The 27872-nt window shown below is 31.8% G+C and overlaps 1 protein-coding gene across 1 annotated transcript in view; it reads right to left on the bottom strand.

The window, feature by feature from the left end:
* LOC134693561 (uncharacterized) overlaps positions 1-26231 on the bottom strand; it is a 29923-nt gene extending 3692 nt beyond the window's left edge. The window contains exons 1-10 of the mRNA XM_063554400.1: positions 26201-26231; positions 22014-22069; positions 16770-16839; positions 15257-15406; positions 8528-8680; positions 7614-7686; positions 5849-5931; positions 2743-2788; positions 1987-2090; positions 1277-1783 (exon numbers count right to left, since the gene is read on the bottom strand). Coding sequence (XP_063410470.1) covers positions 1277-1783; positions 1987-2090; positions 2743-2788; positions 5849-5931; positions 7614-7686; positions 8528-8680; positions 15257-15406; positions 16770-16839; positions 22014-22058 — 1231 coding nt within the window. The 5' untranslated portion in view covers positions 22059-22069; positions 26201-26231. The remainder of the gene's footprint in view (positions 1-1276; positions 1784-1986; positions 2091-2742; positions 2789-5848; positions 5932-7613; positions 7687-8527; positions 8681-15256; positions 15407-16769; positions 16840-22013; positions 22070-26200) is intronic.
* Positions 26232-27872: the final 1641 nt, after the last annotated feature.

Genomic DNA, 27872 nt, shown 5'->3' with positions numbered 1-27872 from the left:
AAGAAAACAAAAAGAAAACATGGTGTCACCGAACTTGTTTTCTTGCCACAGGTAAAAAGTAAAAAAAATCCCTATTAGTCCAGTATAAATTTTGTACTAAAAGAGTAAGGGCTCATTTGAAAAAAAAATGATTTTAAAAACCAAAAAGGTTGATATTTGTTAAAATATTTTGTATAAAACAAGTTTTCTTTATATAATCATTGAATTGCAAATCTATTTCCATATTTCCTGATTTGGGCAAATAACTAGACCGATTTTGTACTGTGATTGTACAATCCTAGATGGTGGTATACCATGAATCTACCTTAATTGTACATATCACTTTACTAAAAAGTGTAGTGATGTGGATACCAAGTCGAATATGATTGATTTAAGGTAGATCATAGGTATATGTTTCCCCGAGATAGAATTTTCTTATACCTAGCCAAAAAGAAGATATTACTGTACTCATTTAAAAAATATATTAAGAGGATTGGTCACTTTGTTATTTTTAAAGCTATGGGTAGTTGAAGATTGTCTGAATTTGCTAAGAATGGTCATGAAAACACATTTTTGTGCATAAAAATATATATGCGATAGAATTTTGAAATAAATTGTAACATGTGTAAGAAGATAGGTCATATACTATGATTTAAGAAAATAAAAATAAAAAAATGGTGGTACAAAACTTGTTTCTTGCTACAAGTAAAAATAAAAAGTACCTATCAGTTCTGTAAAAATTTGTTACCAAAAGAGTTATATCCCCTTACCTTACTTAGTTAAACAAAATCGATTCTTAAACAGAAATGTTTGGTATTAGTTTACATATTTTGAATAATGCAATACATCAGCATTTTTTTTTATACAAATGAAAAGTGTAATCAATGAAATTACAAATCAGTCTACATATTTGCAGATTTGGGCAAATAATTATACTGATTGTGTACTACACTAGTACAATCCAAGATGGCTGCATAACATGAATCTACATTAAGAACGAATCTTTTAACTTTAACTTCAATCAGTTCGTCAAAGGTAAATACCTTGAACCTTAGTCATGTCGATATACACCGTTTATATACATAAATAAAACATACTAAGTACCGGAAAATTATCGAGCCAGTCTTCTTTATAGATTGCAAATCAAATTGACAAATATATCCAAACAACAACATGCAAAATGTGGCGACCCTGACAGATGGTCTTTCAGTGTGACATAATGGATAACCAGGGATATACAAGTTATCTTGATCTTTGATCAATTTATATTGACCGAATGAAGCAATCAGAAACATACCTGGAATAGTAAGAGCAGAACTCTTCTTGGTTTTAGAAAATGAACTACCAATATAAGGTTCGGTTTCCTTTACAACCGGACTTAGGGAGGATGAAAAACCAAAATAATCCTTAAAATGATTTCCCGTCGAAAAGTCTTGGATCGGCTGCTCTTTCTTTGTTTTGTATGAGCAGTCATCATTGTCATGTTGGCCTATGTTCAAACTATCACATTTGTTCTGACAGCTTTCATATTTATAATTCATTTCGTTTATCGATGGTTCACTGCTTGACATATTTTCATCACATTCTTCATGAAATCCCGATTCAGTTGAACCTGCGTCAGTGAGAGCTGCATTTTGTGTGTCTCCATTCATAGCCTGTAGATTAGGATATGATATTGTGTTTTTATCTTTTGGTAGAGCTGTGTGCATATTAACTGTTACACTATCATCGTCAGTTGGACTTCTTATAAGTACGGCTGTCTGAGTGTTGTTCATATCCTGTCTATTCTGTTGTTCAATATAATCTGTAACACATTTTGAAATACCATCAAAAGTCTTGATTTTCAAAGTGTTTGTATTATGATTTGTTTCAAGAAAAACGAACTAAATGAAATCTTTCCCTATTTCAGGATAATATACTTCAGATATATGAACCGATTTGCTACATTTATCTTATTTCTATAAATCAACATTAATTTTATAGATCATATTATAATGTAGTATTTACCATGACTCCAGCAAATTCCAGCTAAAACGAACCCAGGGTTCCTTATACAATACACAGATATGGCAACCAAGAGGAACACAAATATAACACATAGTACTACTATGCTGTAAAAAAAAGTTTATTTCAATAACAGTAACAATGAAACGAATAAAAACAACTTTTATAATATTTTTTCTAGCGTGTATGATATCTATAACTACAGTTCAGCATATACGTGCTACGTAAAGGATAATACCAAACATGTAATTTTTCTAAATTGACGGTGAAACACATTTTTATAAGTATCAAAATCATATTTATTCAACCAATTTATCAACATGACTAGAAGTGCAATCATGCATCCCCTTCTGGTGCACCAAAGCTAACCTTATTTGAAGAGAGTTAGTTTTGCTCTATGTATTGTTTCCGTGTATGTTTTGCAATAGTACTGTATGTTTCTTTGGGAAAACTGTGTCTTTGTTATAATAGCAGTACAGTAAGTAAAATAACAAATATACCGAACTGTGACGAAAATTCATAAGGAAATTCTCTTTGTTAAAATCAAAAATTTAAACACATTAAACTATCATATTGACGCATCTCTACATTTTCACCCGTTATGGAACCAGGAGAGTGTTGTAATTCTCTTATTACTGATTGCCGTTTAAAAGTATACTTTGTAGGACAGAGTTAACCTTTATTTCTATTTTTTTCATATATCCTGAGATGTAGATTATAACACTCTTTTATCATATATTCTATTTAGTTTTTACTTACACAGGTATTAGAATAGGTTCGTCTTTGTTTTTACTTTCCTGTAAATCTGAAAATGAGTTGGTTTGTGAATACTCTAATATACGATCACACAAAGAAAGTTGTTCGGTAACATTGTCACAGTTTAATGTAATTTTAAGTCATATACATCTTTCGCCTAAATAAAGGATGATATTTAAGTAAATAAATTTTAATCGTGTATCGCCAGCCCAGTAGTTAGCATCTCTATATTTTCATGAAATATAATTCAAACGACCCTAATTATAAACTGGCATTCAACAAAACTCTCACTTTTTCGAAATATTATGGATTTTCTATTTCGATATTATTCAATTATCGTCAACTGTGTACATTATTTGGCCTTTCTTACTCCTTTTTTAATGGTCATCACCGATGAAAATTTTGTAGACGAAACGCACTTCTGGCGTACTGACTTATACGTTTGTTAAATCATACATATCTTGCGCCGAAATAGATGGAAAAAAACATATTCGTGTATATAATGTGTATAGATATAGAAAGAAGTGGTGTGAGTGCAAATGAGACAACTCTCCATCCAAATAGCAATTTATAAAAGTAAACCATTATAGGTCAACGTACGGCTTGATATAATATTTTGGTTGCTGACTTTGTAAATTTCAGATTACAATAAAGAAGAGGGAGGAAAAAAACCAAAGGGACAGACAAACTCATAAATCGAAAATAAACTCACAACGCCATGGCTAAAAAATAAAACGACAAACAGACAAACAATAGTACGCATGACACAATATAGAAAATTAAGAAAAAACAACACGAACCCCACTGATCGGTACAATTCAATGCACCAAGTAGCTATCCCATTAAAATGTGTAAAATACATTTCAATATTCAATGCAACAAAAAAAAATGAAAGATAACTCAAAAAAGATAAGGACTAATAAATGGTTAAATAGACCGTAGTGCGTCTTTTTCTTGTTAGGAAAACTAACAAAGGAATAATCCACAAGACATCAAGTGCTTGAATGTATGCATGCAGATATACTATTGTTGCATCTTGTCGTGCACTTTTACAATTCTTACTATCCATCCATTTCAAAATTATTTTTTTCTGTTACATTACTATATAAAAAGGGACGAAAGAGACCAAAGGGACAGTCAAACTCATAAATCTAAAATTAACTGATAACGACATGAATAACAATGAAAAAGACACACAGACAAACAATAGTACACATGACACAACATAGAAAACTAAAGAATAAACGACACGAACCCCACCAAAAACAAGGGGTGATTTCAGGTGCTCCCGAAGGCTAAGCAGATCCTGCTTCACATGTGGCACCCGTCGTGGTGCTTATGTGATAACAAATCCGGAAATTATTCTAATTCTGTAGGTCAACTTCATGAAAGGGAAGGGGGTTGTAGTTACGACGTTAGGAACAAATCCGATATCATTTGTGAATTGGTAATTCCATAACCGTCAACAAACTCGTGATGGCGTCTGTGAAATTTACGAAGGGATGATTTCAACTGCACCATTTTGAACTCTTGGTTTAATAGCTTCCTTGTGAGCAGCAACCCTCTATCAAGAAAATCATGATAGAAAAATGCAAGCACGGGAATATCGTATTGATTGGGAGATATATACCCCGTATGCAGGTCCTGCCGGAATGTTGCTACTTAGAAAAGAAAAGTTCACAATTGGAAAGCTGAAATCATCTCTTTTGTCGTAAATTTTTGTTTTCAACCGACCCTCATTGTCAATTTCTAGATGAAAGTCAAGGTATGAGGCCGACTTTTTCTCTAGTTCGATGGGATAGATCGTTCCCGTAGACACCAAATTTTGAATTATTTAGTAAAAAACATCATCTATATAGCGGATAGTAGAGTTAAAGGATATTGCTAACTTCTCATCTTTTTTCCGAAGAAGTTCCTGCATGAAGTCAGCCTCATATTAATAAAGAAACAGATCGACCAGTAGAGGGGCACAGTTTGTTCCCATTGGAATGCCGACAGTCTGTTGAAAACACGTCCTCCGACCGTCACACATATGTTACATTGTTAAATAAAGCATCTTGATAATATCAGTGTCAGAGAATTTTTTGTTTGAATCAGAGTGATTCTTAACAAAGTAGGATTGATCCCTCCCTAAGACAAGATACTTGTACCTTAGTTGGCCATTCTTTTGTATGAAGCAAAGAAATACCAACTCTTTCATTTTGTCTTTCAGTTTCGAATGTGGAATATTTGTGTAAAGAGTAGAAAAGTCAAATGTTTTAATACTGTTACAAGATGAAAGAGAGTTAGATTGTATGTACTCTAAAAGATCTTTGTAATTTTTAAGTATTCACATCTGATTCACGCCACCTCTAGGCAGTTTCACAATAAATTTGAAGCCCGTCTTTGATTGCTGATAAAATAGATGTTAATAAGTTAGAAAGAGGTTTCGTGGAGCAATTGGAAGACCCAGCAATATACCGTTGTTTGTAAGGACACTTATGTAGTTTGGTATCCAATACAGTGATGGAAGATCCAGTTTTTTATCTTTAGTTGAAATTCCAAAGGAACATAGAACAGACCTATGCATATCCAGTATTTCCTCTTTGGGTAAGTGTCGGGAGGGTATATGTTGAGTTTTTAAGTGAATTGTCAATACCTAATTCTTTTATCAAGCAGTTAATGTAATGAGTTTTACACACAAAAAAGATGTTGTTTGTGGCTTTATCTGCGGGGACAATAACATATTTGTCATGGAGGTAGGATAGGTGTTTTGCAACATTTGGGTCTTTAAAGATAAACGAAGCATGGACATTGATAGACCCATTTAGTTTCATAATTTTGATTTGTATTAACGACCTCACTGCCTTAATCCATTCAGAAAGAGTGTCTACGTCTTCCTTCTCGCGCTTAGCCCATTACCTGGCATAATCCTCGACTGAATCCATCAAAATTTTAAAGCTGTATTTCCAATTGACGGATTCAGGCTCACGATATTTCGGACCTTTCGATAACACATTTCGTAGATAAGTGTTATTAACATATCAAATTATTTCATAAAGAAACATAATCTTTCAGAACAAAGCATAATTCTACTGTTCATTCGCGTCATTATAACAAACATACGTACATTGTGGGGAGATTGATGCAAACACAAGGGTTGATCTTTCTGAGTATAGAGGTTGCTGTGTACTGTGAATTACTACAGCGGTTCTACAAAATATATTATAAAAACGATAGAAATCAGAAATCAACAATAAGGTTTTTGAAATTAAGTATAAAAAAATCGCATATTTGTCGGTGAAACATTTATGTCACGTTTAAACAATTATTCAGTTGTTGTTTTGTTATTAGAGGAAAAAGAACTTACAATTTGAACACGAGGTAAACTGATTTGCATGTGCATGATGTACATGTTAATGTGGGTGTGACTTTTTATACACATGTACAAAGAACACATTCACTCGTTTGAGTGTTGTCTTAATGATTTTTTTTTGTTCTAAGTCTGAACAAAATTCGATGATAGTATTAACAAACACATTGATTTCACTCGAAAATTTATTATAATTAAAGCGTTCTGTTTGCTGATCGGTATAGTACAATACTACATAGCTATAACATTTAAATGTGTAAAATAATTCTTCATTTTTTTATTCAGCAAAATATTTTTATGATAACTTAATAGAGATAAGGACATATTAAATGGTTACAATACCTATTTTTCTTTACTTGTTGAGAAATAACTACGGTTTGATTTCTGATACAAAATACATAAAAGAATTAAATTTTGTTGATAAATGGATTTTTATTTAAGTAATGTTTGCTTTTCTAAGGAAAGAAAATTAAAAAAAAGACATACTAAAAAAAAGGTCTAAATTAAAAGACACAATAGACGGAATTATATTTATACTGAAAACCCAGCACTTAATCTTATAAAAAAAAGGAGATAAAGAATTCCGTGGCTTTTGTCGAGGCGTGATGTTAGGAAACACATATATTAAAAAGTTTCAGTCCACTTTAAGACTTTTAAGGTGTTTTATGGGTTTTAAATTTAAGTTTTATTTTTGGTACTAATGTAGACTTTTTTGTATCGTAGTTTTTCGATTTCCCGTGGAATTATTTTAATGGCACTGCCAGATTAGCAATTGAACTGTCTGGTTTTGAGTGGTATTGTCAGTTTGTAATCATGATTTTGTAATGTTTTCGTCGACATACACATTTCCTGTTTTCTTCTTTTCAACAACTGGTAACTAAATGAGCCTTAGCAATACTTAATGCATATCAACCTTAATATATACTGTTTCAGATTATGTACATAGGTACATAACAATATCAATATATTTACATCTCAATGTTTATGTTGAAGCTGGATTGCGAAACCTTTTGGAGCTCCTAAATTCAACACAAGTTTATCATGTAATGTAATGTTTTTTTGTTATATTTAATATTGCGATAAAACAGGGAGGTTTGGCTAGCCACAAAACTCTTGTTGCCTTTTTAGTGTTGTTTTTCTGTGGTGTCGTTGTTCTCTACTTACATTTGATGTGATTCCCTCAGTTTTAGTTTGTAACCTTGATTTGTTTTTTCCTCAATCGATTTATGAATTTCGAACAGCGGTATACTACTGTGGCCTTTATTTATCGTCGTTGATCTTTTTTGCCATGTATATGTCTGTAGTTCTCAAACTAATATTTCCTCGGTAATAAAACTTCTTTTGGTAGTTTTTTTTAATAATGCCATTATTTTATTAATAAAACTGAATGACAATCAATCATTACATTATCTTCTCAATTTGACTTCTTAAAAATAATGTCTGCTCTGTTGGTATGTAAGAATAAAACTGAATATAGATGGATAATAGGTACAAATTGAGATTAACATTACATAAAATTAACCTTTGGTTGATCCTCCGACAAGGGCCACAACCAGTGTCATGTTTATAGGTGTTCACAGGACAAGGAACACAATCTGAAACGAAAAGAATTATTTGAGTTTATTACTATTTTTCCTTCCTATGGTTTGATTACCATGATTACAGGAAGCAATTCTTGTATTTTCTATCATACCAAAAATATGCATATAATGCACAGAATCGTCTGGCATTTAGTATATACCTATTTGATAACTAAATCATTGAAGTTTTATCTGATTTATATAGTGCTAGTAATTATATTGAGACAGTAAATTCTCTACATTATTATATTGCCAAAAAAAATAAAACGGTTGATATATAGTGTTTGCAAAGATGACAATAAAGATTTAGAACAGACCAAGGCACAACAAACATCAACAAAAAAGTATGACTTGATACAGGCATTTTTTTTAAGAAAAGTTTGCCTTAAAAGACCAAATATGACTAAAGGAATCAACACATGAAACTGCTAGCTACGATGGCCATCATGCTAAACACTTACTTAGAAATATTTTTGTTTAACAACCCGAATTAGCTCACAAAAAGATGAATGTGCTAATTTTGTAGTGTTATTAACATTCATGAAATTGATTAGTAAAAGACGAACCGCCACAATCACAACCGTTATGAAGGTCAGACGCGCATTAAAATTACAAAACGATCATCAGTGACGCTCGAAATGATAAATAGGCCAAATAGAGGTGTTAAAAACCCCGAAGACCCTTGAAAGGTTTTTGCAAAGAACAGCTAATGCAATCCAATATTGCAAAAAGTAAAATCACAAAGATACTGAACTCGGAGGAAAAATTCAAAACGGAGAGTCCCTAATCTTATGGCTATATCAAAAGCTGAAACACATCAAAACAAAGACAACCTGTAATTTTTACTTATACATACCTCCCGAATCTGTCAAAGTTTTACCTATTCCACAATTAGGTTTTGTTACACAGAGACATGGGTCACCATAGAAACATGAATAGGTGTTGCATTTACATCCACTCACACTGTCACAGAAAGCATTCTGATATTTATTTCGGCTATATGTTATATCTGTAATAAAAGTACAAAACATTCAATCAAAAATAAGTAATCTCTAAACCATCGTGGTGGTCGGATAAGTAATCTCTAAACCATCGTGGTGGTCGGATGCTACTATTATGAGAAAAGAGAAAACCGAATGGTTGCATACAAAATAGAGTTTATGCACCATGTTTTGTGTTTACTATAATTTAAAAAAATTATGTTATCGTTTTTTTTTAAATTCTATTAAAACTGCCTTTAAATGTTCATCAGAGAAAGTATTTTCTTTTTCTTCAAAGTAATATCATTTAATATCTTTATCCTTTAGTTGTTTGAAGAAGTTAGCGTGGATGAAACATCTTTGAAATAGTCTCTACAATGAAGATGAGTGACATAGGTTAAGATATTGTTTAGATTGTCTGCAGATTCATATTTTAGAGTTATTTCTGTAGTTGAGTGTTGTTTATATATTCTGCATAGTCATGTGTTTTGAATTGTATGTCGTTGTTTCCTTATAAATTTACTTTAACATATGGAAAAATGCCAACATTATTATAAAACTATCATTGGCTATACATAACGGGTACACACATTGAGTACACTAGAATTCTGTCTGCCGAAATCGCTTATTATTACTTGTAAAGAGAAGCTGAACATTATAAATCACTTAGCAAACTAATTTACATTGTTTGGTGTTGAATTTTGGAAAATTGTGTGATCTGGAATAGGCAACTTAGTTTAATTTGATTGCTTTTTTTTTATTGTAAATGTTTTCCTCTAATTACTAATTTTAGATGTTCATTCTATATAACATGTGATACAATGATACTACAGTTTAACATTGTTGTTCCAAAACCACAACCATTCTTCTACAACTTGTCACGGACTATACATTATAATTGGACTGATTAAAAAAGACTTACTGTAATTGAAAGTTTAACCGGACATATTTTTCACATTTTGCACCTGATTAGGTCCGGTTTCGAGTGCTGTACATTTGTTATCTGTGTGAATTCAACTGTATGAACCCTTGATGCATATATTTGTCTTTAAACGATAGTTTTCGCGTTGTTTTTTTTTTATCTCTTCTATCGATGTTTTATTATTGTGTAAGGATTAAAAAGCTCATAAAGATACTAATTTGCGTATGTTTGTACATTTGGCTAACTCACAGGGTTGCTATGTCCGATTGGTTTGCCCACGAACCATAAAGTGTCTTTATTTCTGAGCATAGTTTGCTTATTTTTCATTAAATTTCATTGCACAATAGGGGGATGAGACAACTACTAGCATCTACCAAAGATCAAATGAAGTAATTGTAAGCACCTATAACCAACAGTTCTTTTCTGTCTAACACGGATTACGTACCGTGTGCCGTACATGCTCTACATAGTGAAACTGTTTACGTACCGTGAGCTCTTCATAGTAACACTGATTACGGGCCATGAGCTCTACATAGTTTCACTGATTACGTTACATGAGCTCTACATAGTTACACCGTTAAAGTACAATGAGCTCTACATAGTGACTCTGTTTACGTTCTGTGAGCTCTACATAGTAACACTGTTTACGTACCGTGAGCTCTTTATAGTAACACTGTGTGAGCTCTACATAGTAATACTATTAACTTACTGTGAGCTCTTCATAGTGACTCTGTTTATGTACTGTGAGCTCTACATGGTCATACTGCGTAAGCTCTACATAGTAATACTGTTTACGTACCGTGAGCTCTACCAAGTAATACTGTTTACGTACCGTGAGCACTACATGGTAATTTTGCTTACGTTCCATGAGATCTACATAGTAACACTGACTTTTTACCGTGAGCTCTACAAATGTGCACTGTTTACGTACCGTGAGCTCAAGATAGTCATACTGTTTGCGTACCGTGAGCTCTTCATGGTAACAACGACTACTTACCGTGAGCTCTACATAGTAACACTGTTTGCGTGCTTTAAGCTCTAGATAGTAACACTGCTTACGTTCCATGAGCTCTATATAGTTTCACTGTTTACGTTCCGTGAGCTCTACATAATGAAACTGTTTATGTACCGTGAGCTCTTCAAAGAAACACACTAATTATTACCCCTGAGCTCTACATAGTAATACTGATTACTTACCGTGAACTCTACAAAGTAACAATGTTAACATACCGTGAGCTCTACATAATAGAGATTTCCAATAAAATGACATACGTACCTAACTCGACGTACGCACGTAACGGGACCGGTTATTGCTAACCAATTAATTTTGTTAAATGCGTTACTCAAGTTTTAACTAAGTATTCCTAAACTATGAAACCCATTCATAATAAATGTTATCAATATCAAATATTTCTAAGATGATGAAAAACGAAAGAAATCATGATTTTTATATATCACGTGATTATTGAGATTCCCGCCTAAACTTCACTGTCATAAGACCATGTATATCTACGTATCTTTACCTATCATACGATTCATTGGAGTTGTCTTTCATGGTTTTGACAATGACTTTGATTTTCAGATATAATTGCAAAACTTAATGAACCTGTTATTTGATATTTGTATTGATTTTGTTTGTCGTTATCAGATAGATTCTTCTTTTCGATTTTTAATGTTTTATAATATTTAATTTCCGTGGGTATTAATTTATATAGATTTTGTCGTAATTTCAGAAAAAAATGAACAACTCAAAATGTTAATCAGAACGTGTCTCAGTTAAAGTTGAAAACTGGGATTGCATCATACTTTAAGTATCATTTCAAACGTTCTCTTCTTCTGCACTTAACTCCTCAATTTACAATCTTCTAAAAACAAATTCAACAGGGAAAACGTACGTCAACGGGAAGTGAATATTTAAAAAAAAACATTACAGGTCATGTACTTCTTTAACGTTGGCATATACTTTTCTTTCAAATGAAAGTCAACGAACATTAAAAAAAGAAAATTGTAGGTGATAATAATGTATGTAAATAAATGTGTACACCAATTCGTTAGATAGATTTTAATTTAGAAAGTGTACTTGATTATCAATTGATGACTAATAGCCTGCATTGACCACTGTGGATATTAAACTATCAACTTATTATATTAATTGGCCAGAAATATCCTGTCCCCAAGTTTTTCTATTTAAAAGTGGATGAGAATGTCAATTTACATAGTTGTTACATTTTTGAGACAACTATAATGTCACTTCAGTCTTTACGGGAATTTTCTTTTACTCGTATTTATTCAATTAGAAGTAGATTCTAAAGATATCGCATATATTGATTGAGTTAGCGAAAATTAAGTATTAACTTTTGTCTCGCTTTGGAGGAATATATATATAAAAGTGACAACTATGCGACAGATCCAGTGACAGGATCACCAGTGAAGGTGTTACACGACTGAAAAAAACCCATGTTATATACATAATTATATACTTGTATATGGGATTGACTGGTAGCAGGCTAGCCTCGAATAAAAATTCAATTTGTCTGTTGGACCCCCTGATCGAATGACTTAAAGACCGTATTTTTCGGCTTCTGCACCAAGCATGATGCATTCACGAGCAAGATCAGGTATTGGTTCACTCGTAGAAAGACAAGTGTTTCTTTACAGTGGTTACGCTCTCTTGATAGCTAGCATATGAAAATGCTACTCTTAATTGTCGGGCATGCTTAAAAAGGTATCTAAAAACAGTTGTTGGCATGACACGGGTTATGTTCTTCTCATATATGTTATGATGGTATGATACTAAACCCCTTACGGGAAGGATTGTGCCTGATGTTCATATGATGAAATCATAATCTTTCAGTCAGTTTAATTGAAGTCTGGAGCTGGCATGTCAGTTAACTGCTAGTAGTCTGTTGTTATTTATGTATTATTGTCATTTTGTTTATTTTCTTTGGTTACATCTTCTGACATCAGACTCGGACTTCTCTTGAACTGAATTTTAATGTGCGTATTGTTATGCTTTTACTTTTCTACACTGGTTAGAGGTATAGGGGGAGGGTTGAGATCTCACAAACATGTTTAACCCCGCCGCATTTTTGCGCCTGTCCCAAGTCAGGAGCCTCTGGCCTTTGTTAGTCTTGTATTATTTAAATTTTAGTTTCTTGTGTACAATTTGGAAATTAGTATGGCGTTCATTATCACTGAACTAGTATATATTTGTTTAGGGGCCAGCTGAAGGACGCCTCCGGGTGCGGGAATTTCTCGCTACATTGAAGACCTGTTGGTGACCTTCTGCTGTTGTGTTTTTTTTTTTATTTTGGTCGGGTTGTTGTCTCTTTGACACATTCCCCATTTCCATTCTCAATTTTATATATATTTATCATTATAATTAATTTTCATCATCCTCAATATATATGTAATATTTGTCGCTGGATATAAGACATACAGCAGTATCATCATCATCATAAGTGCTATAGCTTGAGGCATAATCTTCGTCGTAAGTACATGTATTATATATAGCTTGAGGTTTCTTCGTCGTAAGTATAACGTGAGGTTTAATTCTTATTTTATATTTTAGCCAGTTTATGTCGAGAACTTATTTTACGCATGAATATCTATGATACATTGTTATTATAAATATCCAAGTTATAGCCAATGGAGATCATAGAAGTATGTTTATCAAATTATCATGATCACAATTAAATCAGATAGAAAGGAATTGACTCGTGAGACTGAAACGAAGCATAAAAACAGCTAGCCATTTCTAGTATTTCCAAATAAGCTCCATGTACCGAAATGATAGTATCCACAGCTGCTGAACACTATCTTTAAAACAACTACAACTGATAAATAAAGAATAATTATCCCGTTTATAATATTGATTTCGTACTGTTACACCATTGTCCTAGTACGGATGTGACTGTCCCAAGTCAGAAGCTTTTAATTCAGTGCTTATCGTTTGTTGTTGTGTTTTTGTTGATTTTTTTAACATTAATTTGGCTGTTAGTTTTTGTTGTTTTACATTTGTCATTTTGGAGCCTCTTATAGCTGACTATGCTGTATGGGCTTTGCTCATTGTTGAAACCCCTTCGTTGGACTACAGTTGTTAAAATTTCTGTGTCATTTGTTCTCTTGTGAAGAGTTGTCTCATTGAAAATCATACTACACCTTGATTGTTGTATACATCACAAATTAAGAATAAAAAAATCATAGACAGTCTAGAAATGCGAGACCCTTTGTCATGTCAAAAGTACAGAGTATCTAGGACCATTAGTGGTCATAATTGTATATCAGATTTTATGTAGTGCCCATGTGTCCATTAGATTACACGTCAGTATCACATTTCTGTATTCAGTGAGCTACTATTAAATCACGGGAAAAATCGAATTCAGTTTGTAGTCTTAAACTTTTAAATCACATGCGAGATGCCTAATGTTCAGAAATTGTTGTTTTTAAAAAGTATTTATCAAAGTCAAACGACAATCATTTAAGGTTTTTTTTTCGTGCAATACAGTTTGTGATTATGGCCGGATCCAAGATATTTGAAAGTGGGTGTAGTTTTCGATAATTGAATTTATACTGACGAGCGAAGCGATGCAAAAAACAAATTGGACAATTATACGCTAAAAATGATATTGTGGAAAACATGAGATTTTAAAACTTATTTAGCGATCGAAAAGGGGGAGTACGCCCTCTACCCCTGTATCCTCGGATGCAAGTTAAGGTATACTTAAACAAAAACCTCGCCCCATACTTTGGTATAGGTAAAGACGAGAAAGAACTTTTGAAAAATATATCATTGATATGAATTTCTGCCCACATCAAATTATCTTCAATGAAATTATAGAAAAATATTATTTTGTTTTAAAAGTCGAGTACACCTTTTACATTCGGGTGTGTTGGAATTTACTTTAAACGTTAAATCTGTTTAAAACAATAAAAAGGCAACCTTCTCGCTTCGGAACTCGTTATTTTAATATTTGTATGATAAATGTCGTCTTGGTAGTTTTTAAAATTCATAATGTGAGAAGAACTAAAATATGGGTCAAGTGAAATGACAAGAAATGATGGGTGTGTTTGATTACAAGTTGCTAATTTACTTGTTCCATTATAGTATTTATGTCAATAAAATCATTCAAATTTTATTGACAAAATATTTAAAGAGTAAAAAAATAGTTGGGGTTGATTTTTACTGAAGGCATATTCCAGCAACAATGCGTGTAAAAAGAGCAAAACATGCATGCAGTGTATGCTCCCCTCCGTCATGCTTCAATACAGTAGGACGAAATACGTTGAGTTAGGTCGGTTATGTCGAGTAAAGTCATTTTATTGGAAATCTCTAATAAAACGTTTTACGTACCGTGAGCTCTACAAAGTTATAATGCTTACGTTCCATGAGCTTTACATAGTAATACTGATTACTCACCGTGAGCTCTCCATGGTAACACTTATTACGTATCGTGAGCTCTACATAGTAACAATGTTTACGTACCGTAAGCTCTACATAGTAACAATGTTTACGTACCGTTAGCTGTACATAGTAACAATGGTAACGTATCGTGAGCTCTACATAGTAACACTTATTACTTATCATGAGCTCTACATAGAAACACTGTTTACTTTCTGTAAGCTCTACATAGAAACACTGTTTACTTTCTGTAAGCTCTACATAGTAACAATGTTAACGTACCGTGAGCTAAACAATGAGAGATAGGTTTAAAACATTTAGTTTCATTTATCCACCCGGAAGAGGAAATGAGATCAGGCTGCTTATATCCTTTATTGCATTTATGACATATATCCTTTTGAAAGTTCTCCGAACATGGCAGAATTTCATGACCTGCAACAAATAAACACAATTATTTTTAAATTACATGCGTCCGAATCGCTTTTCTTGGCAAAACTTCATAAGGAATGCTTAGTGTTGAATATTTGAAATCCATGATGCATTTTGTATTTCATAACTAGAAAGAATAGGTATTACCTTGTTTATAGTATTGTACAGTTCAAAACGAAAATGAAAAGAATCTTAACATAAAATTATGGTTTTCCTTATAGTGCATGTTATAATGTAATGTAAATAAGTGTCTTCTTTACACATGTTAAAATGTTGATAATACTATTGTATATGCCTTTCGTTTTGACTAGATCAGCTTTATTCTCGGACACGTTAGTCCAATATCTGTTATGAATAAACATTGTATCATTAGACTAATCTTTGAAAAATGAAAACAATACTTTATAAATTGCCTGTATACGAAACGACCCTCTTGATTGGCCTTCATAAGGAACATTCAAAGCCGAACACACGAACTATAAGGATGTTTAGGAACCAAACTAGCTGAGCTATATGACCAAAAAGGGACATCAAAAACTCCAAATCCATCAAAAGCCAACCTGGCCCGAAAGTATTGAAATCTTAGTTTTTTTTTATAAATTCCAATTTTATAAACAAATGTTTAAATGAATTAAAGGATGGACACCGAAGTATTCATCAAGTATGCTCATGATGAAAATGAAGAAAAGTTTATGAAATTCAACCAGGTCAACATTATAAAAATAACCCCCAAATAGTCTTTATATATTGATTTAAAACTTAAAGCGGTCGAAGAGTCATCTTAGACTGAGGAAGCTACAACCTTAGTTATAATACAATAACATAAATTATGAACTCGACATTTATTTATCATTTACAAAACATCAATACCGAATCATTTCATACAATCTGGGACTGTTAATTTTTAACCACAGATTCTCTCTATAAAATTAAAAAAACAACAGGAACTTGATTTTAAGTTCTCAGGAGGTTACATCCTGTTTTTATTTTCTTCGTGTCTTTGAATTGATAATAAAACGAAATAGCATTTAACTGAAGGTGCTAAACAAAAACAAGAAAATGGAAACTTATGCAAAGAAAATAGCAAACAAGACAAAAAGACCGTTCAAGATGGTTTGAGGAATATAATATATTGTGTTCATAAAAGGATTTCAAAGAAAGGTCAACGTTTGAAATAATTTATTGATATTTAATGCCTAAACGATGATATAATATACGAGGGCTTACATGTTTATTTCAATACAGTTGGTTTTTTACTGATGTTTGGTTGTCCTGAATATTCCCTATATTTATAATTGCCTACATTGTAGGCGTCATAAAAATATAAAACAGGATTAAGACAACTTTGAAATTGATATAAACTTACCAGGAGGACAGTCATAATACGGCAAACATCTACGATCTAAATTCTTGTAATATATATAATCTAAATAAACCTGAAAATAAACAAAGATCTAACTAAATGTAACCATTATAGCTAAGTGAAAAATAACATTTGGTCAGTAGATCGTTGGATAAAACCTTATCAGTTAATAGTTTTTTTTTACAATCAAGTGTGTTTAAAGTATTATATATAGTTCGTCTTTTCATAGTGTTATGAAGCTTGTTGGAAATATTTACGATAAAACAGATTTCTTAATTACTTTGCAAGACATTATAAGTTAAAATTTATGAGTCTTTGCCCTAAATAGATTTTATTTCCTAGAAGTTAAAATTTATGAGTCTTTGCCCTAAATAGATTTTATTTCCTAGAAGTAAAGTAGCAAAAAAAACAAAAAAAAACAGTCCTTTATCAAATGACAAAACCAAAGGCTCAAACACATCAAACGAATAGAACACAACTGTCATACAATGTATATAATATAATAAAAATCCTGACTTCCATACAATAATTGAAACCAGTCATTGTAACTAAAGGGTACCGCGTAAAATGTATTTCTCATACATAACTGATGCTTAAATCCCTCTTATATGAAAACAGCCGTGAATAATCATTGAAACATGAGTTATTGATGAATACCATTCAAAACGAAAACCCTCAACAAACAAGATTGCACACGTTTAAATGTTTCGCCTGCAGCTTAAAATTGATCATCAATTTTATGTTGAAGTCCGAAATATAAAGCTTTACTACATATATCTCATAAATCTAGCATAATTCAAGAGAATGAAATGAAAGTCAGAAAAACTAAACCGGAAAAACGTGCACACCTTACAATCATTCCATACACCAAAAAAAGTTGACCTTTTGCCTTTATTTTCTATAAGAAACAAACCTTATCAGGAAAACCTAACATTTATCAATGAATCATGAAAATGAGGTCAAGATCAGATGAAACATGACAGTCAGACATGTACACCTCACAATCAATATATACATTAATTGTAGTTGACCTATTGTTTACTTAACATAAACCACTATGCCATGAAAATGAGGTCACGAACAGATGACACAAGTCAGTTGGACATATACACCTTACAATCATACTGTTCAACAAATATATAGTAGACATATTGCTTATAGTATTTCATAAAGGGACTTGACCATAAAACCATAACCGTGTTCACTGATCCATGAAATGACAAAAAAATCAAACGACAATAAGCAATAAGCGTAAAATGAGCACATAATCAAAACAAAATCAAAACAAAAAGCAACAGCTTACCTTATATATATAAAGCTGTGTTTTGTTGTTGTTTTTGTTTTAAAGCAATTACAAATGATTAAATAATATTAAACAATGTATTTATGTTAGTTAATCTTTTTCTGAAATCTAAATACAGCTGAAACGTATAGCTTTCAATTATAATTGTGTATTGGTTTCATGTAAAGATCGAACGCGGACCGAGGTGGCTATACTCTATAGGACTCTAGAGTTAACATTAAGTTTAACATAAGTGAAGCAGTAAACGCAAAGAGTTATCACCCATAGTTTTTGGTGGGGTTCGTGTTGTTTATTCTTTAGTTTTCTATGTTGTGTCATGTGTACTATTGTTTTTCTGTTTGTCTTTTTCATTTTTAGCCATGGCGTTGTCAGTTTGTTTTAGATTTACGAGTTTGACTGTCCCTTTGGTATCTTTCGTCCCTCTTTTATCTGTTAATAGTACAACCGCAACTGATAGCAGGATACACATATTGACAATGTTTCCTTATAAGTACTCATTACAGTACTTTTAGACAGTATTATACTTGACGTTCTAAGGTGGTGAATTATATTCCATATTAATCTATTTAATCAAGTCACTCAGTTAGTAGCATCATCATGCAAAGAAGACTGAAACTATGACTAAATAATACGGACATGAAAGCATAAAAGAAAACGAAACTTTCCTGTTTATATGGAAACGCCTTGTTGTTCTTACCTTTTTAACCACACATAAGAGAAGTTCAACAAGTAAGTATATATCATGATCATATCAATATAAAAATAACAATTTGTGGTATAGTTTAAACATATTTGTTTATAGTGGATTGGGAAACAAGTTTTGCAACTTATATTAATCCCTTTCCACTTTGCGGGTGCGAATGCTGCCTTGTATCGGCATTAGCCTACTCTTTTTCGAAATCTACAAGGGTGTCGTTAACGTGCAAGAGATATGGCTCTCTCTTAACACGGGTCAGCCATTTATCGTCCCTTCTGACGGACTATCATCGTTTCCTCAAGACCATACTCGCAAATGGTGTCGAGGGAGAGCCGAAAATTGAGTTCCTGAAATTTTTATCCCGAACGGGAATCGAACCAGGAACCTTTGTGTTAGTAGTCCGATGCTCTTACCACTACACCACGGCTCTCCTGGTGGTATGTGGTATGGTTGCAAATTTTTAACCAAAGTTCAGTTGATGGAATGTAAGCAATTATAGAAAACAGTACGGTTTTCAACAATGAAAATAAAACCCATTCCAAATGGTCGGCTATAAAAGGCCCCAATATGAAAAATATGAAAATGTATTTGAGGAAAATAACGGCTCAATTTATAAAAAACACATTTAATAAAATCAAATATGACAGATGTGAACCTACGACAACCACTGAACTACATACTAGTACCTGACTTGGGACCGGCACATATATAAATTGCTGGGTTAAACATGCTTGATAGCGCGCAAACACCCCCTAAAGTGGGACGGTGGTTTAAAAGAGGGACGAAAGATACCAAAGGGACAGTGAAACTCGTAAATCTCAAACAAACTGACAGCGCCATGGCTAAAAATGAAAAAAAGACAATCAGAAAAACAATAGTACAAATGACACAACATAGACAACTAAAGAAAAAACAACACGAACCCCACTAAAAATTAGGGGTGATCTCAGGTGCTCCGGAAGGGTAAGCAGATCCTGCTCCACATGCGGCACCCGTCGTGTTGCTAAAAGTACACCATAATATCATATACATTAGAAGAATATTGTATGAATAGATATAGGAAGATGTTATGTGAGTGCCAATGAGACAACTCTCCATCCAAATAACAATTTAAAAAGTAAACCATTATAGGTTAAAATACGGTCTTCAACACGGAGCCTTGGATACACCGAACAACAAGCTATAAAGGGCCCCAAAATTACTAGTGTAAAACCATTCAAACGGGAAAACCAACGGTCTAATATATATAAACAAAACGAGAAACGAGAGACACGTATATATTACATAAACAAACGACAACTACTGTACATCAGATTCCTGACTTAGGACAGGTACAAACATTTGCAGCGGGATTAAACGTTTTAATGGATCCAAACCTTCTCCCTTTTTCTGAAACAATAGCATAACATCACAACATAGAAAAACATACGATGAATGCCAATAAGACAAGTCTCCGTCCAAATTACAATTGATAAAGTATATCATTATAGGTCAAAGTAAAACCTTCCATACAGAGCCCCAGCAAGCTTTTATAGGATGACAAAAGACAAGTGTAAAACCATTCAAACAAGAAAACTGAAAAAATCGTTTGAAAAAGCATAACTCATCAGATGGATACAAATAGAAATGCATCTAACAAAATCACTGAGCGAACGTGGACGGGTAAAAACAAAAGACATTAAGTTCAGATCTGAGAGTACTTGCAGATGCTGACAGCTAGTTCAAAAGCAATAACAACTCCAAGAGCACACATTCAACACCCAATGGATTAAGTTTAAAGACGTCATTAACAGTCAGAGAAAAACATGACTATGCAATGCCAAACTATAAGTATTGATATATTGCAGTAACGTGAAAGTACATTTGTGTAATATTTAGTAAGGTTTGACACTGTTTACAATCTTGATCTTTATATTTCATTCAATAAAGGAAAGGGTAACAACATCTCATTTATTCACGTGGTGAGAATTCCAAATTACTATATGCATGCGGAATCTGCATTTAGCTCCCTCTGTAAAAAATGATAGCCAATTTTCATGATTTCCCCCTATACTATTTTATTGCATGTTCCGGTTATCAATTTGCTAATTTCGATAGCTCGTATTTTGAAAAACTAGAACTGCTACCCCCTCTTTTATCATATTTTCTGGGGTATTTTTACAAGCAAAATAAAAGTGCAGTAGTTAATTTCGTACACTTTGCCTTGAATAATAATACTAAACAAAAAATACACCAAGATTGCTACATAACGAATACAAAAATAAGTAGATGTGATATGATTGACAATGCAACAGCTCTCCACAAGAGACCATTGACATAGACGTTATAAACGAGAAAACTAAAGGCCTGTTTTATGTAAAAAACAGTGATCAAAAAATACATTTGATATACATTGTATATCAACAAACTACAACCACTGAAATACAGGCTCCAGATTTTGGACAGGGACTTATAGAATAAATCCTTATTATTGTATATGATTATGTCGTTTTCACCTATTTTTTCCCTTTAATATAGTTTACACAAACAAGTTTTCATATTAATTCACATCAATAAAGTCGTAGCGAAGAATATGACCATCATTTAAGAGTTTTAATGTCTTAGAGTTTCAGGAGATTTATTTGCATTGACCGAAAAAAAATTACACTGTAAGGGAAAGATCAGTGAAATTATGTTTCAAATTTCAGGTAGCAATAAGTTACTTTTATTAAGTCAGCTAAAAAACCCTTTCAAACGTGAGGAATGAATAAATATGCAGTAGACGATACTACAGATGCATCGAAATGAATAGTGCCAAGCTCTCATCACGTTAAAGAGTTCTGGGGGTTGCCTGTTCCAAATAAAGTTTCTATGTTCGTCCAACGTGCCATCATGTCCTTAATTCATGTGACCTACCATGTAGAACTTCATATTTATTAACTGTCAATTTGGTTCTGAATATAGATGAAATAATCGCCACTGAACACAATCGAGATCGATGCTTACGTACACCATATATAAAACAAGTAATATCTGTATACGAATAGAAACACTTTATACAATTAAATTACTAACACTATGTACGCTTATATATTGTTTAGACAAATTTGCTTATGAGTAATGTGTTTATTATTGCTCAATGTTTAAGCCCGAACAATTACCTATAGTTGTTAATGTGATTTTTGGTCCCTTGTAAAGAGTTGCCTCATTGACAATTATACCTATTCATCTTTTTTTTTCGTGTAATGCATGATACATGAATACTTACAGAACCAAAACAACTATAGATCACCGCTAAATATGTTATAAACATGGTATCCACTCCTACAAAAATAAATAAAAGAATTATTACTTCAACTGAATTATACGATAAGCTGTGCCAAATACAATCTATAACAATTATTTAAAATAATTCAACTTGCCTGGTGTGTGTAAGGGTTATCAAAAAGTACTCATAATTAGATAATATCATTTCGGTGTATATAAGTAGTTTAAGAAGAGGAACACTTCCCTAACTACTTATATGTGTCGTAAAGTTGTCACATAGTTAGACGCGAATATAATCAAATTTAATTTGAAGTGACGGCATGGTGAGTAAAATTATAATTTTTTGACGGCAGACAAAAAAAATGAAATCACAAAAAATACTGAACTCCGAGGAAAATTTAATCGGAAAGTCCCTAATCACATGACAAAATCAAATGACAACTGTCATATTCCTGACTTGGTTCAAGCATGTTCAAATGTAGAAAATAGTGGATTGAACCTGATTTTATAGCGCTGAACCCGTTACTTTTACGAGTCTCATCAAATTCCGTTATATTTACAATGATGTTTGAACAAAAAAGACATAATGAATAAGATAGTCAACATATCTGACCAGTTTTACAGATATTATAGACAAGTGAAAAAAAAATCATTTAACTTTTTTTTTCATGTATAATCTGTAAGGAAAGTATTTTTTTTAAAAAGAGAAAGAAAAATCAACAGATCAGAAAAAGCATGACGAGAGAAAAGAATAGTGAAAGACAAAAGAAAGAAATACAAGAAAAAGACTAACAATAATTGAAAAGAGAAAAAACAAAACAAAGCAAAGACACGTGAAAAGGAAAAAACCCCATAAAATACAGATTATTTATCATTATTATTATTATTATTATTATTATTATTTTTATTATTATTATTATTATTATTATTATTATTATTATTATTATTATTATTATTATTTTTATTATTATTATTATTATTATTATTATTATTATTATTATTATTATTATTAGGTCTTTCCACTTTTCTGTGGAAAGACCTATTGTTTTTCTTCTGATTATTTTTTTTTTTTTTTTTTTTTCTTCCGCCTAATTTTGTTCTTGCGATAAACATTTGTTTCGCAATATGTCGCTTAGATATTTGGTATATGATATCGAACAGTTTATGCGCTTTTGAAATTTACCCTGCGTAAACGAATACTTTTCTTTGTAGGAGTTATCTCCCCAAATACTGTTTTCCTTGTTAGCGCAACTCCTTTGCAACCGTAAAATATTATGACAAATTTATTTTACAAAATTGCTCGTTATATCCTTCGCATGATTTGTCCTATTTTGACCGAAGTGATATGAACGCTCCATATGAGAGTTATTTCCCCTTATGCATTTGATATAAGTGATATGCATTTCTATCTTGTGAACCATAAGTGCTAGAGACCAAGGATCTTTTGATTTGAGGTCCTTGGTCCAAAAAAATGAAAAATAGGTCAAGGTCAAAGGTCAAGGTCATATTCTAATTTTTGAATTTGGGTTATTTTCACTAATTTCCAGAAACTGTCTAAGATATCGACAAATTATTTTTTCTAAATTGTTAGTTGCGACATGTCGTAACACGTAAATTTTGATTGCAAGGGTACGTTGAACGTAAAAGTGAGTTTTTCTCCCCTCTTGTATTTAAAAATACGCGTATGGTGATATAACTGATTAACCAAATATAATAAAGACCTATGGTCTTTTGATTTTAGGTCCTTGGTTTATGACTTTGAAATTGATCTCAAGGTCATAGATTAATTTGTCGTTCTACTAATTTTTCAAACCGGAAGTAACAAATTATCTCCCTTATTTAAAAAAAAATGTATAGAAACCATATATTTCTGGAATCAGCGTACAATAATCTATCAGTTGACGATTGAAATGACATTTTAAACTTAATTTTACAACTTTCTTATTAAGATACATTGTTTTCAGTGGAAACACCTTCAATTGTTCTCTGAACAATTGGTTTTTAATTTTTTTTTTTTCTTCCGCCTTATTTTCTTTCCTTCGCAGTGTTTTTGTTTCGCAAGATGTCGTTTAGACATTTGGTATATGATATCGAACAGTTATTACGCTTTTGTGACTCACTTTGTGTAACCAAAATCTTTTCAATGTAAGAGTTATCTCCCCGAACACTGTTTTTCTTGTTATCGCTTAATATTGACAACCGTATAAGAAGCCGACAAATTTATTTAACCAAATTGCTCGTTATATCCTCAGGATGATTTGAACAATTTGACCGAAGCTATCCTGACACCCCATATGAGAGTTATTTCCCTTTTTTGTTTGATTTAAGTGAAATGTATTTCTAACTGGAAAACCATAAGTGATAGAGGCCTAGGGTCTTTTGATTTTAGGTCCTTGATTCAAAAAAATGAAAATGAGGACAAGGTCAAAGGTCAAGGTCATGTTCAAAATTTCGATTTTGGCTTATTATCTCTAGTTTTTAGACATCTTATAAGATATCAACAAAATATTTTCACACAATTGTTAGTCTCGACATGTAGTTACACATAAATTTTAGTCGAAAGGGTACGTAAACATTAAATGTAAGTTTTCCCCCTTTTATATCTAATATAAGTCGTATGGTAATATAACTCATTAACAATATAAAGTAAAGACCAAGAGTCTTTTGATTTGAGGTCCTTGGTTTATGACCTTGAAATTGATCTCAAGGTCATATGTTAATTTGACGTTCTAGATTTTGACCTTTGTTTTTACCTCATATGTATTCATGTTAAAGCTATTAGACTTTTTGCATTAGGTTTTCAAGCAATATGACATTCATAAAGCTAACCGGAAGTGACCTTTTGTAAACCGGAAGTAGCTAATTTTTGTAATTAATTATTTTTAAAGTATGTAAAACCATATATTTTTGGAATCAGCGTCAAGAAAACTATAAGACAGTACCAGAAATAACATATTTTGGACCGGAAGTAGAAAATTATCTCCCTTAATTATATCTTTTTGTATAGAAATGTTATATTTTTTAGAATCAGCATACAATAAGTTGTCATTTGACGCTGAAATTAATACTTTAAAACCAAATTTCAATATTTTCATATCAAAATAGATCCTTACTGGTGGAAAGACCTTCAATTGTTCTCTGAACAATTTGTTTTTAATTATTATTATATTATTATTATTATTATTATTATTATTATTATTATTATTATTATTATTATTATTATTATTATTATTATTATTATTATTATTATTTTTATCATGATTATTATTATTAGCTAAAATTGACCCACTAAATAAACCAGAAAACCAAAACGATAAACCAACAAACAACGAAATCAAATGCTATTTCATGTAGTACCAACAATATATGTACTCCTTGAAATGAGTTACTAAAAACTACCTACATAATGATCTGTACCAGTTCTAGGTAAAAAATCCGTCACTTTCCTCTATCAAGCAAATTTTTCTTTAACTGATGTAATATGTTATGGATGTTCAATAACTCTCAATTAAAACTATGTGTACATTGAGTATTTATAAAATGAATAGGTTAAACGCCTACATTGAGGAAATGTTGTTTTGTGAGAATCTTTCTATAAGGAAACTTAAGTGATGGTCAGGTTGAATAAAACACCTCTTCATTTTGAAGGAGAACAAAAACACCTGAGAGCAATGGCACATTTGCGTTACAGAATTTTCAATTTGACATAGCAACACTAAAATTAAATAAAATCGTCATGGCTATGTCAAATTGAAAATTTCACTGTCATTCATTGTTTTAAATTATCGAAGGTATTCCCAATATATGATTCTAAAGAAAGTGTTAAAAGACAAATTAATTATTAACAACATTTAAGGTGCTATACATATTTCACTCTCGCGTTTAAAGAAAAATGCAACAGTCATAATACTGGTGTAACTTTCTCTTGTGATCTTTACAAAAAGTCTCTTTTAATCATATATACATATTCTGACAATCTACATTTGTTGTTAATCTGAAACGCTTGGATTAATGTTTATGTTGAATTCCATTTGATATGGTGAAATATTTAATATACATATATAAACATCCCGTTTGTATATATAAATAATATTCTAAATATAGAATCAGATATTTTATAGATTAGGCAACATATAAATATAGATATATGAATATAAATAAAAATAGCAAAGGTTATCTCATGCTCACCGTCCTTCTTTCTTGAAAAAAAAGTTTTATCAACCCGGACATAATAAGAAAAGGTAAAAATAACCCATAATTACCTGTGGACGCTTTATTATGGGTCAAATACTATTTTTGCAGAAAACACGATAAAAAACAACTATATTTACAACTTTTTCTAGGAAAATGCTTAAAACCGAGAATGCTCCCTTTCTGGGTACAGATATCGCGTGTTTTTGGATGAATTATATCAGTCACTTTAGAGACAGGGTTTGTTGTAAGGATAGCATTTCAAACATTGATTGCATTATACTCAAAAAGATTTGTCTAATATTTTGCTTACGAAAGGTCTATATCCATTCTCAATTTTATGCAAGTAGACACAGCTTAATAAAAATCAAGAAGAAATGGTATACTAAAGAAACAACTCTCCATCAGAGATTAAATGACATGGACATCTATTACCTTTTTTAGTGAGCTGATTTGGTCGTTTTAATAAAGATCAAGTTATTTTGAGTGAAAATATATGCAATCAAATCGGTTTAACCAATTGTCACAAATCGATCTATTTAATACAAAATCGTCTAACTGGTTTTTATTCTATGCAATTGTTGAAAACAAAAGCAATAGTCTTAATTTCCTTATATCTAACTTAAAATTCAACTTTTCGTATCTTTTTTTCAGCTCGATGATATTTTTTTCCAAAAGCTGTTTCCAAACATGGACTTGGTTTTCAAAGAAAATGTAAACATGAGATATGAAATTCCAAGCCATGAAAACGGAATTCATTCATCTACAAAGGACAAAAACATTTACATTTACAAAGTGTGGAGCGAGACATCAGACGACACTTTTGTTATCTAAGGAGCTTAAATATGTCGCTGTGTTGAAACACAGACATATCGTTTCAGTAGCTACTAATGAGACACACTACCAGGATTATGGAGAAAAGGGGGGAGGGCATGTTCGTCTCTTCTTATTTGAGGTATACAAATAAATACCTTTGTATATAAGACAAAATGCAAACGAACAAAAATGTTGAAAATCGAGTCGTAAGACGTTTTCCAAATTGTCTTAGCTCACTTGCTGAGCTTTTTTGTTTATTTAGTTATCAAAGGTACCAGGATTAGAAGTTTTTAAGTTTATATTATTTAAGTTTTTATCTTTTTATTATGATTATCAAGATACTAAGCAAAAAACGTTCATGCTGATTTTTTTGTAATATGAAGTTTCTCTCTATCAACTGGTGTTTTCAAGATAATAGTCAAATACGAAAATAGTAAAATTTGTTGTTTAAGGGCAATAACTTGTATAAAAAAAATTCTAAAAGTTTTGAAGTACATGGACAACTTGTTTGAGCTCAACATTCTGAACATTTCTGACCTTGTAAATACATATTTTAAAATTACACAAAACAAACATTTTCCCTATATGTTTCTTTTCTAGCCTTGACAGCCATGTTTGTGTAAGTGGCGAGAAAAGTGCAATCGAACTATTGGGCCAGGTGAGCTTTAAGGAAATATTTTTTTAAGGTTTGTAATAGCATCCTGTATCTTTACATTCCAAGGTGAAAGACCTTCAAATTTAATTTGTTTTTAACAATTTGCTAATATCAATGACAAACATTTAATATTATTCATGTGAAACAAAATACCAAAATCCCACCAGTTTCATGTTCCTGTTATTATGGCACCCTCAA

Source organism: Mytilus trossulus, chromosome 12 (genome assembly GCF_036588685.1).
Source record: "Mytilus trossulus isolate FHL-02 chromosome 12, PNRI_Mtr1.1.1.hap1, whole genome shotgun sequence".
Taxonomy (NCBI): domain Eukaryota; kingdom Metazoa; phylum Mollusca; class Bivalvia; order Mytilida; family Mytilidae; genus Mytilus; species Mytilus trossulus.
This window is presented reverse-complemented; position numbering and strand designations above follow the sequence as displayed.